This window comes from Cavia porcellus, unplaced genomic scaffold (genome assembly GCF_034190915.1).
Source record: "Cavia porcellus strain 051 isolate PalLab524CR breed Dunkin Hartley unplaced genomic scaffold, mCavPor4.1 scaffold_20, whole genome shotgun sequence".
Classification (NCBI taxonomy): Eukaryota; Metazoa; Chordata; class Mammalia; order Rodentia; family Caviidae; genus Cavia; species Cavia porcellus.
The window spans coordinates 37,136,994-37,149,692 of NW_026947503.1; the positions used below are offsets into that span (position 1 = coordinate 37,136,994).

At 37.6% G+C, this 12,699-nt stretch overlaps 1 protein-coding gene across 3 annotated transcripts in view; it reads left to right on the top strand.

The window, feature by feature from the left end:
• Window positions 1-12,699, top strand: part of Epg5 (ectopic P-granules 5 autophagy tethering factor) — a 118,889-nt gene that overhangs the window by 55,118 nt on the left and 51,072 nt on the right. For all 3 annotated transcript variants that reach the window (XM_003473996.5, XM_013157170.3, XM_013157171.3), the window contains exons 15-23: window positions 1,054-1,173; window positions 1,860-2,119; window positions 5,371-5,511; window positions 6,616-6,760; window positions 6,987-7,184; window positions 7,576-7,686; window positions 9,248-9,370; window positions 10,601-10,767; window positions 11,974-12,195. In XM_003473996.5, the coding sequence (XP_003474044.1) occupies window positions 1,054-1,173; window positions 1,860-2,119; window positions 5,371-5,511; window positions 6,616-6,760; window positions 6,987-7,184; window positions 7,576-7,686; window positions 9,248-9,370; window positions 10,601-10,767; window positions 11,974-12,195 (1,487 nt within the window). The remainder of the gene's footprint in view (window positions 1-1,053; window positions 1,174-1,859; window positions 2,120-5,370; window positions 5,512-6,615; window positions 6,761-6,986; window positions 7,185-7,575; window positions 7,687-9,247; window positions 9,371-10,600; window positions 10,768-11,973; window positions 12,196-12,699) is intronic.

Sequence of the window (12,699 nt, forward strand, 5' to 3'; positions counted from 1 at the left end):
GTTATTGTAAGGATTTAACAAGTGAGGATATGCAAACATGTAGGACAGCTCTTGTCACGTTAATTACTCAGTGTAGTTATCATTGACTTATTATTAAGGGTTATTATATGTGACGTGTCTCCAAAGATGCTGTGTCAAGTGATTTTGATTGGTAAAAACCTTTGCTGCCTATTACAGGCCTTATTAATTATCTCCTTAATGAAAATATTCACCTTTTAAAGGGAAAATTGGAGAGAATCCAGCCCTTTACAACTGTCTGCCTGCTTTTATTCTGAGCAAGGCGTTAAAGCCTTATTGCTGTCTTGTGGAGTTTGCCTATTGTTCATGATGCCTATTGTTCAGAATGGTACCTGGGAGCTTTGTTCCTGACTCCCTGGGATTGTCTATGGATTCATCTGGGTTTACTCTCACTGAAGTCTCATGGATGAGAGCCATCTCCTCCACTTTCACATTCTCTGTCTTCCCATTCTCAGAAAGTTACATGAAGACCCCACTGTGACAGTCTCCTCACTCCCCTAAAGTTGGAAAAGTTATTTTCTATGGAAGGGTAACAGGGTAGGTTTTTCAAAATCTGCAAAGGCTCGTTGAGAAATTCCATAGGCAACCTCAGGTTCTTGACGGAGTATCTTATCTGTGTTGTTGAGTGTCTTACTTTTCATTGATGATGGAACAGGAAAAGGGATTAGACATAATCTATTAAATATCTTTAATTTAATTAATAATAAGCATTTTCATACTTGGCAGTTCCTTTAACTTACATCCAAAGTCTTTGCAGAATTCCATTTTGAGATGGGAAATTTCATTTGTAAAGATGGTTTTTTTGTGGCTGGAGTGGGGGATGACTCAGGTTCAGACCTAGTCAATGCAGTGTAATTGCTCTTTCATTTTTTCCCCTGTGATTATTTTATAACTTCACAGTTAAGTTATGATTTTTGGAACACTTAGTCCTGTATACAAGGCCATTTCTTACTATTTTGCCTAATTCTTTCAAAGTTACAAAGAACAGAATACAAAGAAAGATGGTATGTTTGTGATTATTTTTCTCTTTGAAAGGGTACCCTTCATCTGGATCAAGCACTCCATGCTGAAGTGGCGTTAATGGTTCTTGAAGCTTATCAGAAGTACCTTGCACAGAAACCATATGCTGGGTTTATTTCTGAAAGCATGAAGCAGGTATTTCCTTCTCTTATGTATTGAGAATATAAATCTTCATTTGTAAATGGTCTGGGCAGATGAAGTTAATTATTAATCGTTAGGTTTTCAAAGAACATTCCTGGCAATTTAAAATTGGCTTCAATGGTTAGATAAAGACCTTTTCCTTTAAAATACTCTTTTTATAATCATTTTGGTATTACAGGATTTGAGTTGAGCTGTAATGACGTGCCACATACAGTGATGTCACTCATACTGGTTTAGAAGTAACTTAAATTTTTAGGAACTTTGCAAGCTGGATTGTTAAAATAACTATTGGTAGCTTGAAACTGGTTGCACTGTGAGTTTTTATACCACTTAAATTCACAAATGCTGTCCAGGCTGGCCTGAAACTCACTATGTAGCTCAGGCTGGACTTTACCCTGATTATTAAACTTACTTATCAGCACATCATTCCTTGGTATTAACTTTTATATCACTTCCTTATTGCTTAAGATCAGGTTTACAAAGTGACTGGAAGGTAAGTGGACGTGGTCAGCTGAATGAGAAGTTGCTCTAATGCTGTATAACAAACATTAATTGAAGGCCAGGAAATAGTATAGTCTTTTCTTTGAAAGACATTATTGATCACAAAGAGAGATGAGAGATGAGTTTACTGATTTAATTCATATGTGACTAATGTGATATAAAATAAATAATTATTTTAGGTTTCCTATTTGGCCAGTATTGTTCGATATGGAGAAACTCCTGAAACCTCATTTAATCAGTGGGCCTGGAATTTGATCTTGAGATTGAAACTGCACAAAAATGATTATGGAACACAGCAGAAATGTCCAGCCGTTCCCTTCTCTAGCACGGTGCCTGACATGGCAGAGTCACCCATGTTTCATCCTCTCTTGAAAGCTGTGAAAGCAGGCATGCCCATTGGCTGTTACCTTGCCTTATCTATGACGACTGTGGGCCACAGGTACAGTGTTTTATTTTTCCCTCCCAAGATCAGAGGGCTCTAATGAACCTATGGAGAGATAATTAGGGCCAAATGACAGGCCTCCTCCCTCCTGCCTTGTTTCTCAGTATTGGCAGTTCAACCTAGGGCCTCATAATAAGCACTCTATCACAGAGCCATATTCTCAGCCTTTTATGTATGTATGTATGTATGTATGTATGTATGTACGTGTGTGTATATATATATATATTTTTAAAAAAATTTTATTATTATTTTTTTTCTTTTTGGTTGTTGCTGTGGTGGTTTTTGAGATAGAGTCTTATAGTCCAAGATGGCCTTGAACTCACTATGTAGCCCAGGCTGCCCTTGAATTGTTGGTGATTTTTTGGCCTCAGCTTTCCAAATGCCAGGATTACAGGCCTGTGTCATTATGCCTGGCCTTTTTTAAAAAAAAAAATCTTTGAAACAAGTTTTGTGGAATCACTCAGGTTGGCCTTGAATTTGTGATCCTCCTGTGTTAGACTCCTGGTAGCTACATGTGCCATCACATCCAGATAAGCTTTGCTTAATAGTGTGTCAAGAAGCACTCGTGCCTGGACTGACTCATATTCTGTATTGCACCTTCAAATATATACATACACACATATGCATGTAGTACATACATTTCACATAAAGTCTAGTAAATCCATAGAGCTTTTTTTCTTGTAAAAGACAAGGACTGTGTCTTGTTCGTCTTTGTGTCTGTAGAATTTGTACTTAGCAGATAGCCAGCAAATTTGAGAAGATGCTGGAATGTGGAAAGGAGCATCCAGTGTCTCATCCAGGGTGAGAAGAGGGGAAATAAAGGAACATTCCAGACTGAAGCCCATGATTCCTATTGAAGAACAGAAGTTATTAGGTGATTGGTAGGGCCAAATTACAGAAAAATTTGAACATTATCTAAGGAAAGACATTATCTGGTAAAAAAGACACAGTTATTTAGGCCTTTAGGAATGTGCTTTAAATTGTTCCTAGCAGCTCTAGTACCATTTATAGTTCCTGAACCTCAGGTTCTTCATCTCTAAAATGGAAATAATAATATTTTACTGACTTTATGAGACTTAAGTCGTTTATAATTCATATAACATTCTTCATGCCTGAAATATAGGTTCTTTGAGTAGAGTTTTCTGAACACATTTCATGATTTCAATTCTGGGACTATAGCTCCTTATTCATTAGTGTGGGTTCTTTCTAAACATACATACAGTAGTACTTGTTTAGTGCTGATTACTAAACCCTGAATGTGGCTGAGAGTGAGAATAAAGTGTTTCTATTTGGGCTGACTCCAGTGTGTCATCTTGGTGTAGGGTGTTGTAGAGTAGCAAAATAATTTAAAATCTTATGAATGGAACTGGGTTGAGGTAGAATAGAGTAGGCAGGGGGGCATAAGTTGTATATTAGTACAACATTACAGAGAAACCAGAGAACAATCATCAGAAAATCATCCAGAATCTTTCTCATGATGTAATTACTTTTTTTATTCAATAATTTTTTCCTGTGATCTTTTTTAGAGAGCTGATATATATATATATAAATTAATTTTGTTTCCTTTGTTGTTCACTTCTAATATTTTATGCACTCCTTCATGGCAAAGCCTTTGTGCTATTTTATCTTTTGAAATGACTTTTCGCCCCTTAGAATTAAAGTAATGCAACCAAGTCACAGAACTAGGAAAGTATAGAAAAAGCCACTCACTTCTGCCATTTTAATAAAATGAACAGTGTGTTATGACATTATCCCTGTGTTTCTTCCTCTTGACTTGACACCCACCCAACACCGCACTCCTTCCTCTTTTGCCATATTAGGATTAAACCAGAGGTTCAGAGGCTCACATATGCTAGGTGAATGGTCTGTTGCTAAGCCGCATCCCTGCCCCTTTTTAATTTATTTTGAAACAGTTTTGCTAAGTTTTTAAAATGGATCTTGAACTTGTAAACGCTCTCAGCTTTCTGAGTAGCTGGAAGATAGAGATGCCTAACAGACTCAAAATATTTAACATTTTTGCTAGTAGTTGTAATCACGAGTATAAAATTTTATATTTTTTCTCTAGTATCATTATAATGGAAATGTTTGCATGTTGCCCTGTATCATCATACATAGATTCTCATTTAATGGAGTTCCCCTACATTTACTTAAGTCATTTTTGTATTTGAGTTTTGCAGTTGTAAAAAAGTATGAAAAGTACATTTTTACATGGATCATCTTTGATAGTATTTTCTGTATTGACATTATTTTTTAAGGATAGTCTTCAAGGTGAATTAAAGACAGAAAATTTATATTCCAAATTGGTAGAAGAATTTTGCCAGTTTATACTGAAGGATTAAGAATCTTGCTTTTGCTCTAGTTAACTTTTGGGAATATCCAGATAAGGAGAGTGCCCAACACTCTTAGAAGAAGCACTGGGGTTGTGGCAGGCACTCTGAAATAGAAATTTGTGAACTTGGGTTCTGGAACACTTTGACCATACTCTAGGAAATTATGTGAATTTGAGTGTAATACTTTTCCTTTCTCATCTATAAAATGAAAATTTAGGTAAACTTCTTTTATTTAGAGAATACTTATTTCTATCGTTAACCCACATAGATAAGCCCTTACATATTTAATACAATGCACTATCTCTATACAAATGGAAAAAAAATAATGTTTCTAGATCAGTATGGCCATTAACTTCTGTACAATCCCAACTCAACATAGTAAACTGGGGTAACTCTTTCAGAACTGATGGTACAGTTTCCAAAAATTCTATAAAAAGACCAGTAATAGCAATATGTAAAGTATCAATAGCAGCAACAGCTTTTCTAGGTTCTGCAGTCACCTGAACAAAATTTTAGAAATTCCGTACACTCCATTAAAAAAAAAAAAAAAAAGAATACCCAGAAAATAGCAGAATTCTGTTACTGTTGAGGTACCTGCTACCATTTTTAAAATTAGCATCTTATTCATTATCTGGAAAAAAAATTCTAGAATACCATCATTAAAAATAATAAAGCATGGTACTATTACATATCATAAAGCAGGTACAAGATATTTTGTATTCACAGAGGTAGGTGAAACTTTTACATTTTTTTTTTTTTGTACTTTGAGATCTAGTAATTTCTGTGTGATGATTGGGCCTAAAAATATGTTGGAGATCTGAACTAAGTATAGGTTAACCTATAACCTGTAATACCTGCAAGAATTTAATTTTATGAACTAGCTACTTTGTGTGCTCATTGTCCTCTCTTTTACCATAGCATTGTGAAGTTCTGTGTAGACGGCATCCCGCTGTTGGGAATTCTGATCCAGTCTAGGCATTTGAGAACGGTAGTGCATGTCCTGGATAAGATTCTTCCTTTGTTCTACCCTTGCCAGTGTTACCTTCTGAAGAATGAGCAGTAAGTATGTTAGCTCTGTGCAAGGGGAATCCTTCAGAGATAGTCCAGCAAGTACAAATGACTATATCTTCTGGTTTCTGAATTAAATAAAAGGAATGATATTTCAAAGCAGTGTGTATTTTTATGAAGCAGAAAACATCTGTACCTCACTTGAGTATGCAGGTTGGTGACAGTGACACAAAGTAGTTCCAGTTTTATCATCATGAAAGCAAAATGAAAGTCCCTTCTCATTTAACTTTGGATTGCTTATTAAAGCTTATTAGTGTTTTAAAGAGCAGTTCTTTCCATGAAAGTTTGGGAATAGTAGTCCTGACATTGAGTTGCAAATGGCATTGCCCTTTTCACAGTAGCAAAGCATATTTTTTCATTGCCTACACTATGTCCAGTGTAGTGTTGCAGACAGATAAGATACGTAGGAAGATGGGAATAAGACTATGTCCAAGGTGCTGGGGTCGAGCAGCTGGGTAAGGCTCAAAAAGAGTGATGAAAGGGAGGCTCTACTCGAATGGAGGAGCCCTGAAGTGGGTAGATAGTGCTTCCAGCTGTACAAGGGAGCATTACAGTTTTCATCCTGTGTGTCTTTTAATTCAATATGTCTTACCTGGTGGTGAGATTCACATAAGGGAGCTTATAAAGTATGTTTTCCCATGCTTCTCTCCTGTAGATCTGACTTTAGTAGGAATTGTTAGGGCCCAAGGGAACCCCCCTAAACCCTTTTTAAATATAAAAATTGGTGCATTTGGCAGTAGGGAAATTTGAGACCTGAACAATTTGGAAAACAGCTCTGTTGAATAGTGGAGGAGAGAGCTTTGCAGCTAATAGTGGTCCTTTCGTAGTTTTCCTCTAATGATCTTTAATTTGCTTGGGTTTGTGTGTGTTGGATATATACTTCTACAGGTAAATAGAATTGCTTTTAACTCACATTAAAGGTGAAAACTTTATTCTTCTGAAATTTCTGAAGATTTATCAGAATCTCTAATTAGCATTTGGGTCCAAAAATGCAACCAATTAACATTTTTCTGTTTCCTCATAAGAAATTAACTGCTGACAATTCTGCTGACTCCTGATGGAAAGGTTAAATGTGTGTTCTTGTGTGCTCGGCAGGTTTTTGTCACACCTTCTCCTGTTCCTACACTTGGACAGCGGTGTACCTCAGGGTGTCACACAGCAGGTTACCCACAAAGTGGCACAGCACCTGACAGGAGCCAGCCATGGGGAAAATGTGAAGCTTCTCAACAGCATGATACAGGTTAGGGCCTTTGTAAGCTCCTGAGTACACTTTTGCCCATCTTCCCAGCCAAAAACATCTGGTGTTAGCACATTTATGATGTCATTTTGAATCACTTGGTACAGTGCTTTTGGCTCAGAAGGCCAACATATTTGGTTGTAGTGGAGATAGATGATATTTGGTTGGTGTTTTTAACAGTGGGAGACTGGTTATTACTTTTCTCATTAGCTAAGCTGCTTTTCCACAGGCACACATATCTGTAAGCACTCAGCCCAATGAAGTGGGTCCTGTTGCTGTGCTGGAGTTCTGGGTTCAGGCTCTCATAAGTCAGCATCTTTGGTACCGAGAACAACCTATCCTCTTCCTCATGGATCACTTGTGTAAAACAGCTTTTCAGCTAATGCAGGAAGACTGTGTGCAGAAATTACTCTACCAGCAACATAAGGTAACCTGTTAGAGAATTTATGTTTCAGTCATTGAGTAGTTAGTAACTTTCTAAAAGGTTTTCCTAAACACACAGTTCTTAGTATTACTCAGTGGCCACCAATTTTAAGCTCAGTAATCAGTATTTTATTTCAGTAATCAGTCTACTAGCACAGATCCTAGGAAAGTCAAAGGAGAAGACACCCAGGGAAGGTTGTGCTTAGTATATTTATTTGTGGTGCACTGCTGAGAATGTGGTGCTGCTGGATGCTTTCTGCAAATCTGTTATAGCAGAATCTTTCATGGGCGTGAAACAGTTGCAAATACTCTTAAAAGAGTTAATGATAAGGGTTTTTAAAAAAATTTTTTGTTTTGTTTGTTAAAAAAGTTTACTTTCTCTGTTCCTGGTGTAGAATGCTTTGGGTTACCACTGTGACCGGAGTCTGCTGTCTTCTTTGGTGAGCTGGATCATGGCAGGCAATATTACTCCTTCCTTTGTAGAGGGCCTGGCCATGCCCACTCAGGTACAGTGTCTTGCGATGCTTGTGACCTTTAATATTGTTATCCTTACTAATAAATTACCTGTAACCAACAATAACCTTTACTTAAAACTTGTAACACTTGCTAAAATGTACTTTTAAAAAATTAATTTTATTGATACATTTTAGATATGCATAATGATTGTATTCATTAGAGGAAGTTTGTACCTATACATCATATTTCTTGATTCTTTTTTCTCTGAACCCCTCTTTCCCTCAGTCCCTCTTCCCTTCCTTATTTGTAAAAACTTTGTTTCCATTTTCTTCCTTCTATTCTTTTTCTTTTCCCTTCTTTTCCTTTCCCCTTCCCCCATACTCTTAAATGAAATAAATTTGTCACACATGTTTAAGTATCACATTGTTTCTCTAGTGGGAGAAAAATGAAAGGGTAAATGAGGACCAAAATGTTTAACAGATACTGGAAAATAGAAAGAAAATACTCAGATGGAATAAATGTACTTTTTAACTTTATTGGTACAGTCACTTTTCTGTTGAGATGCTATCACTGTTTTGCTTTATAGAGGAGTTAACTGAGGTTAGGTCAGAGTTCTGACTTAGGTTAAGAGTGAGCTCTGGAGCCAAATGATCTGGATTTTAATCTTGATTCTGCTGTTTGTTAGTCCTGTGCCTTTGGCAAGCTTTCTTATATCAGGGTCAGCTGGGAATATGATTACACCTATTTGAAAAGTATTTAGAACAGTGCTTACCACATCATCAGTGCTAAGTATTGGCTCTTACTGTTACCATCTTTTTCAGTAGCAGCATTATTTTCTTCATTACCAACTCTCAGCCTGTGTGTGTAAAATTATTTGTTTCATCACATAAATCAGTATTATGTGCTACCATTTATTAGACTTGCTTCTTGCTCTTTCTCATACCTTCTTGTGATTGAGTTGACACCGGCTCCTGGACTTCACCTGGACTCATTCGTGCTTCTCTTCTTCTTTGCCTCTTCCTTGCTGGTTCTCTAGAGGAATCTTTCCTGCTGATCTCTTTGCAATGCTTTATCTGATACAGCCTATTCCCAAGCTCAGCTTTTCAACATGGCTCCCTTCACATTTTTGGTTCCTTACATTTCATTCTCTAATAGATGAAAAGCTTCTTAAGGTTAAAGCCTATGTCTGGCCTCTTTCCTATAGCTCTTATATCCAGAGCTTGCCCAGGAAATATTGCTGAATGAGTGAATATCCTTCTTGTATTACAGTAGCCTTCTCAAAAGAATTTGACATTTTCTAGTTATCTATTTTGTCTAATTTAAAATATGATAGGAATGAGGCTGGAGATAGGTATTAATGTATTAATTTTAGACACTGTTGACTGAGATCAATCATAGAAAGAAAAAGTTTTGTATGTGCACACTTGTGCACACACATGGTGCTATGAATCAAACTCAAGGCTACATGCATGCTAGGCAAGGGTTTTCTTTTAGTACCACTGAGCTACACCCCAAGCTCTAGAAAAGGCTTTAAGTTGTGAATGATCAGAATCTATTGTATCAGTTGAAGTCAGTGCTTCATTTTTTTCCCTTTTGCTGGTGCCATTGTAGGTCTGGTTTGCTTGGACTGTGCTGAACATGGAATCCATCTTTGAAGAAGACTCCCAACTCCGAAGAGTTGTTGAAGGGGAACTGGTGATGAACTCTGCGTTTACTCCTGACCAAGCTCTGAAGGTGCAAATAGTAGTTCTGCATTCAAGAGAAAGAAGATGGCTTGAACTTTCAAGCTGAGCAGTTTACCTTAGCATGTGAACTATTTTCTTTTTATTATGTGTGTTTCAAAAGCACAACCACCGAACAAATACTTAAAATACTCATGTAATTTAAGCGTATCCTTGACTTTCTAAGGTTCTTTTAAGTAGATGTGCTACTGAGCTCCCAAAGGTTCTTATAATAACTAGAGTCATAATCTAGTAACATTCATTGCTTAACTGAAAGGATCACTGTTGTTTTGAAGCAATTGTTATTATGACTCAAGTGCATCAGAATCCTTTGAAAAACTTTTATTACAAATCAGATTCATGACCCCCAACTTCTGAGATCCTGAATCTCTTGTCTGGATTGTAATTAGGAGTTTCTTTTTAGAAATTTGTTTGTTGTTAGGCTCATTGGTTTATGAAAAAGACTGGAATGAGGCTTTAGATCTAAAGAGCTTCTGTATCAGATGCCATGGTATAGACTTAGCTTTTGAATTTCAGAGCCTTTTAAGGATTTCATCATTCTTGGAGGTCCTTTCTTTTGGTACTGAGGGATCAAACTCATGACTTTATGCTTACCAGACAGGTGCTAATGCCAATGAGCTGTATCCCCAGCCCCTGGAGGTCTTTTTAAAATCTAAAGTTCCAGGCTGATTTTCGTGGTGCACACTGGTAATCTGAGCACTTGGGAGGCTGAGGCAGGAGAATCGCTGTGAGTTCAAGTGCATCCTGGACTACACAAAGATTTCAAGGCCAGCTTGAACTATAGAGTAAGACCCTGTTCCCCCAAAAACAAAAATCACTAAAAGATAAAATCTCAATTTCCAAAAGTTGGTAAAGTTGGGTGTCAGGTTGTTTTTTTGTGTCATTCTATTAACTTGTTGTGTAGCTTTTTATATGCAGAGAAATCTCAGAAAGGAATAGAGGTTAGGTTAGATGCCTCTTAAGAGCCATTTTGTTTCTGGGTCTTGCGACATTTCTTGACAGGCAAAAGCTACTCCACGTGGCTTGCTGCCAAAGAGGCTGATGTGTTAGTAGGTTAGAGAAATGATTTTTTTTCCTGTTGTTTTTAGAGAGATATGATTTTTATGTGACATTTTTTTCTTACTGGTTTGAAAATAAAATGTTTAGCATTTCACTCACTTCATATGGAGCAAATTGCATTTATGTTTATTTTATGGTTGCTAAAACAACTTCTCTCTTGCAGAAAGCCCAGGCCCAGCTGAAGCTCCCCATTGTCCCATCCCTGCAGAGGCTACTGATTTACCGCTGGGCCCAACAGGCTCTGGTCACGCCTTCAGATCACCCACTCCTGCCGCTAATTTGGCAGAAGTTCTTCCTCCTGTATCTTCACCGCCCAGGACCACAGTATGGGTATGAAGCATGTTCCCATGAGCCCACTGCTGAGTCTGTGTGTTCTTACATTGTGGAGTATGTCTCACAGTCATTTTTTGGTGACATCTAACTGGGAATCTCCCTCCTCCTTTAATATTTATTGGGCTAAATCTTTTTGAGTTGGTATCGTGTGGCATTTTTCTTTACCATCTTCTCTCCAAAACAGAGAGGATAGTACTCTAGAACTGGGCAAATTTTTTCATAACAATCTCTAGAGGTGCAAAGAAAAGAAATTGCCTCAAACTGAGGCTGCATATGTGATTGTCGTAGGGACCTTGTGATGAATAATGCAGGTGTGAGCAAGGCCACACCTTGCGTTGTGCTTGGGCCTAACAGTTCCACTGGATAAGAAGATCCTCTGGCCAGGTAGAACTGCCTCCTGTGATAGATCGTTGCACCTCAGTTCCCTTCCACTCCCTTTATACCTTGGAAACATAAGGATAGTGATTCTGTGTCACTTTTATTTTTTTTTTTTTAACCAGACTGCAAGTCTTTCTAGAGCAGACACCATTTTTAATGTATTCTCTCCCTCTAAGTGGTAATGATACCTTGAATTTGTATAGCATTTAATTCTTTTAAAAACTACTTTTAAGTACTAGCCCCCTGTTTCTGGGGCATGTGATCTAGGATTTGTGGTGGGCGCCTGAGGCCATGGATAGCAATAAATCCTAGATACATTGTGTTTCTCCCTGTAACTATGATAAATCCTAATTTTTAAACTAGGCATTGCTGAGTTTGTAGTACAGTGGTAGAGAATGTGCCTAGCATGCATGAAGCCCTGAGTTCAATCCCCAGCACTGCAAAAAAGTCAATTAGTCATAATAAGAGATTAACAACAATAAGTAATAGTACAGTAGAACAATAATTATAACAATAGATGGTGATGCAAATTATTTAAAACTTACTTGTTATTTATTTCTCAGATCTTTCATGTAGTATTTTTGGACCACAGTAGTTTGAGGGTAATTGAAATCATAGAAAGTGAAACAAAAATGGAGGAGGAGGAGGCAGTCATTGTGTAGACTATCTTGTATCCTCGAAATAAAGGTAGGAGTTAGAGATACTAACTCAGTGGTGTAAGTACCCAAGCCATTGTAACTTATCTTGTTAATTGACTATTTTGCCACGTGGAACGTATGTTGAAAGGTTATAGATCTGTGTTTATATTTGTTTATATTTTTTAAGGTTACCCATAGACGGTTGTATTGGAAGAAGGTTTTTTCAGAGTGCTGCTCACATCAATTTGTTGAAAGACCTGAAGAGGCGCCTGACTGAGGTGGCTGACTTCCATCACGCTGCAAGCAAGGCCCTCCGTGTTCCAGCAGAGGGCAGTGAAGGGCTGCCGGAGAGCCAGGCTTGTGCTTCTGGTTACCTGACTTCACCAGAGCTGCACACACAGCTCGTCAGGTGAGTTGGTTTCTTGTCATTTCTGTTGTCAGCAGCACTAGTACTATGCTAGAGCCTGTAGTTGTGATAGAATCTCAGTGTTATTCTCATTCCCTTGTTACATTGAGAATAGCTGATAGCTTTGATACAGGTTTGCTCCTGGAAGTGCTTCTCATTTATGTTCCTTGAGAAATGCATCACCCATTTATTTGGTTGAATATCTGTCCAGTGGCTGTAGTCTGAGTGATAATCAGAGGGCTGGTGATAGCTGCTTCTCTTTCTTTATGTAAAATTAGAAATAAACCTAAACAAATTGTTCACAGCAGGCAAACAACTATCAGAACCTACTAAAACACCTCTGCAAAAGAAATAAATTTCTAAGGAAGGGCTTTTTAATAGTGGTTCAAATCTCTCTGCTCCCATGGGATGCAGGGATCGCCCCAAACTGCTTATCAAATCATCGTATTTGCATACTGTGCCCCCAAAAGGTTGAGAATTCTGAAGTAAATGTGGGTTCTTTACGTA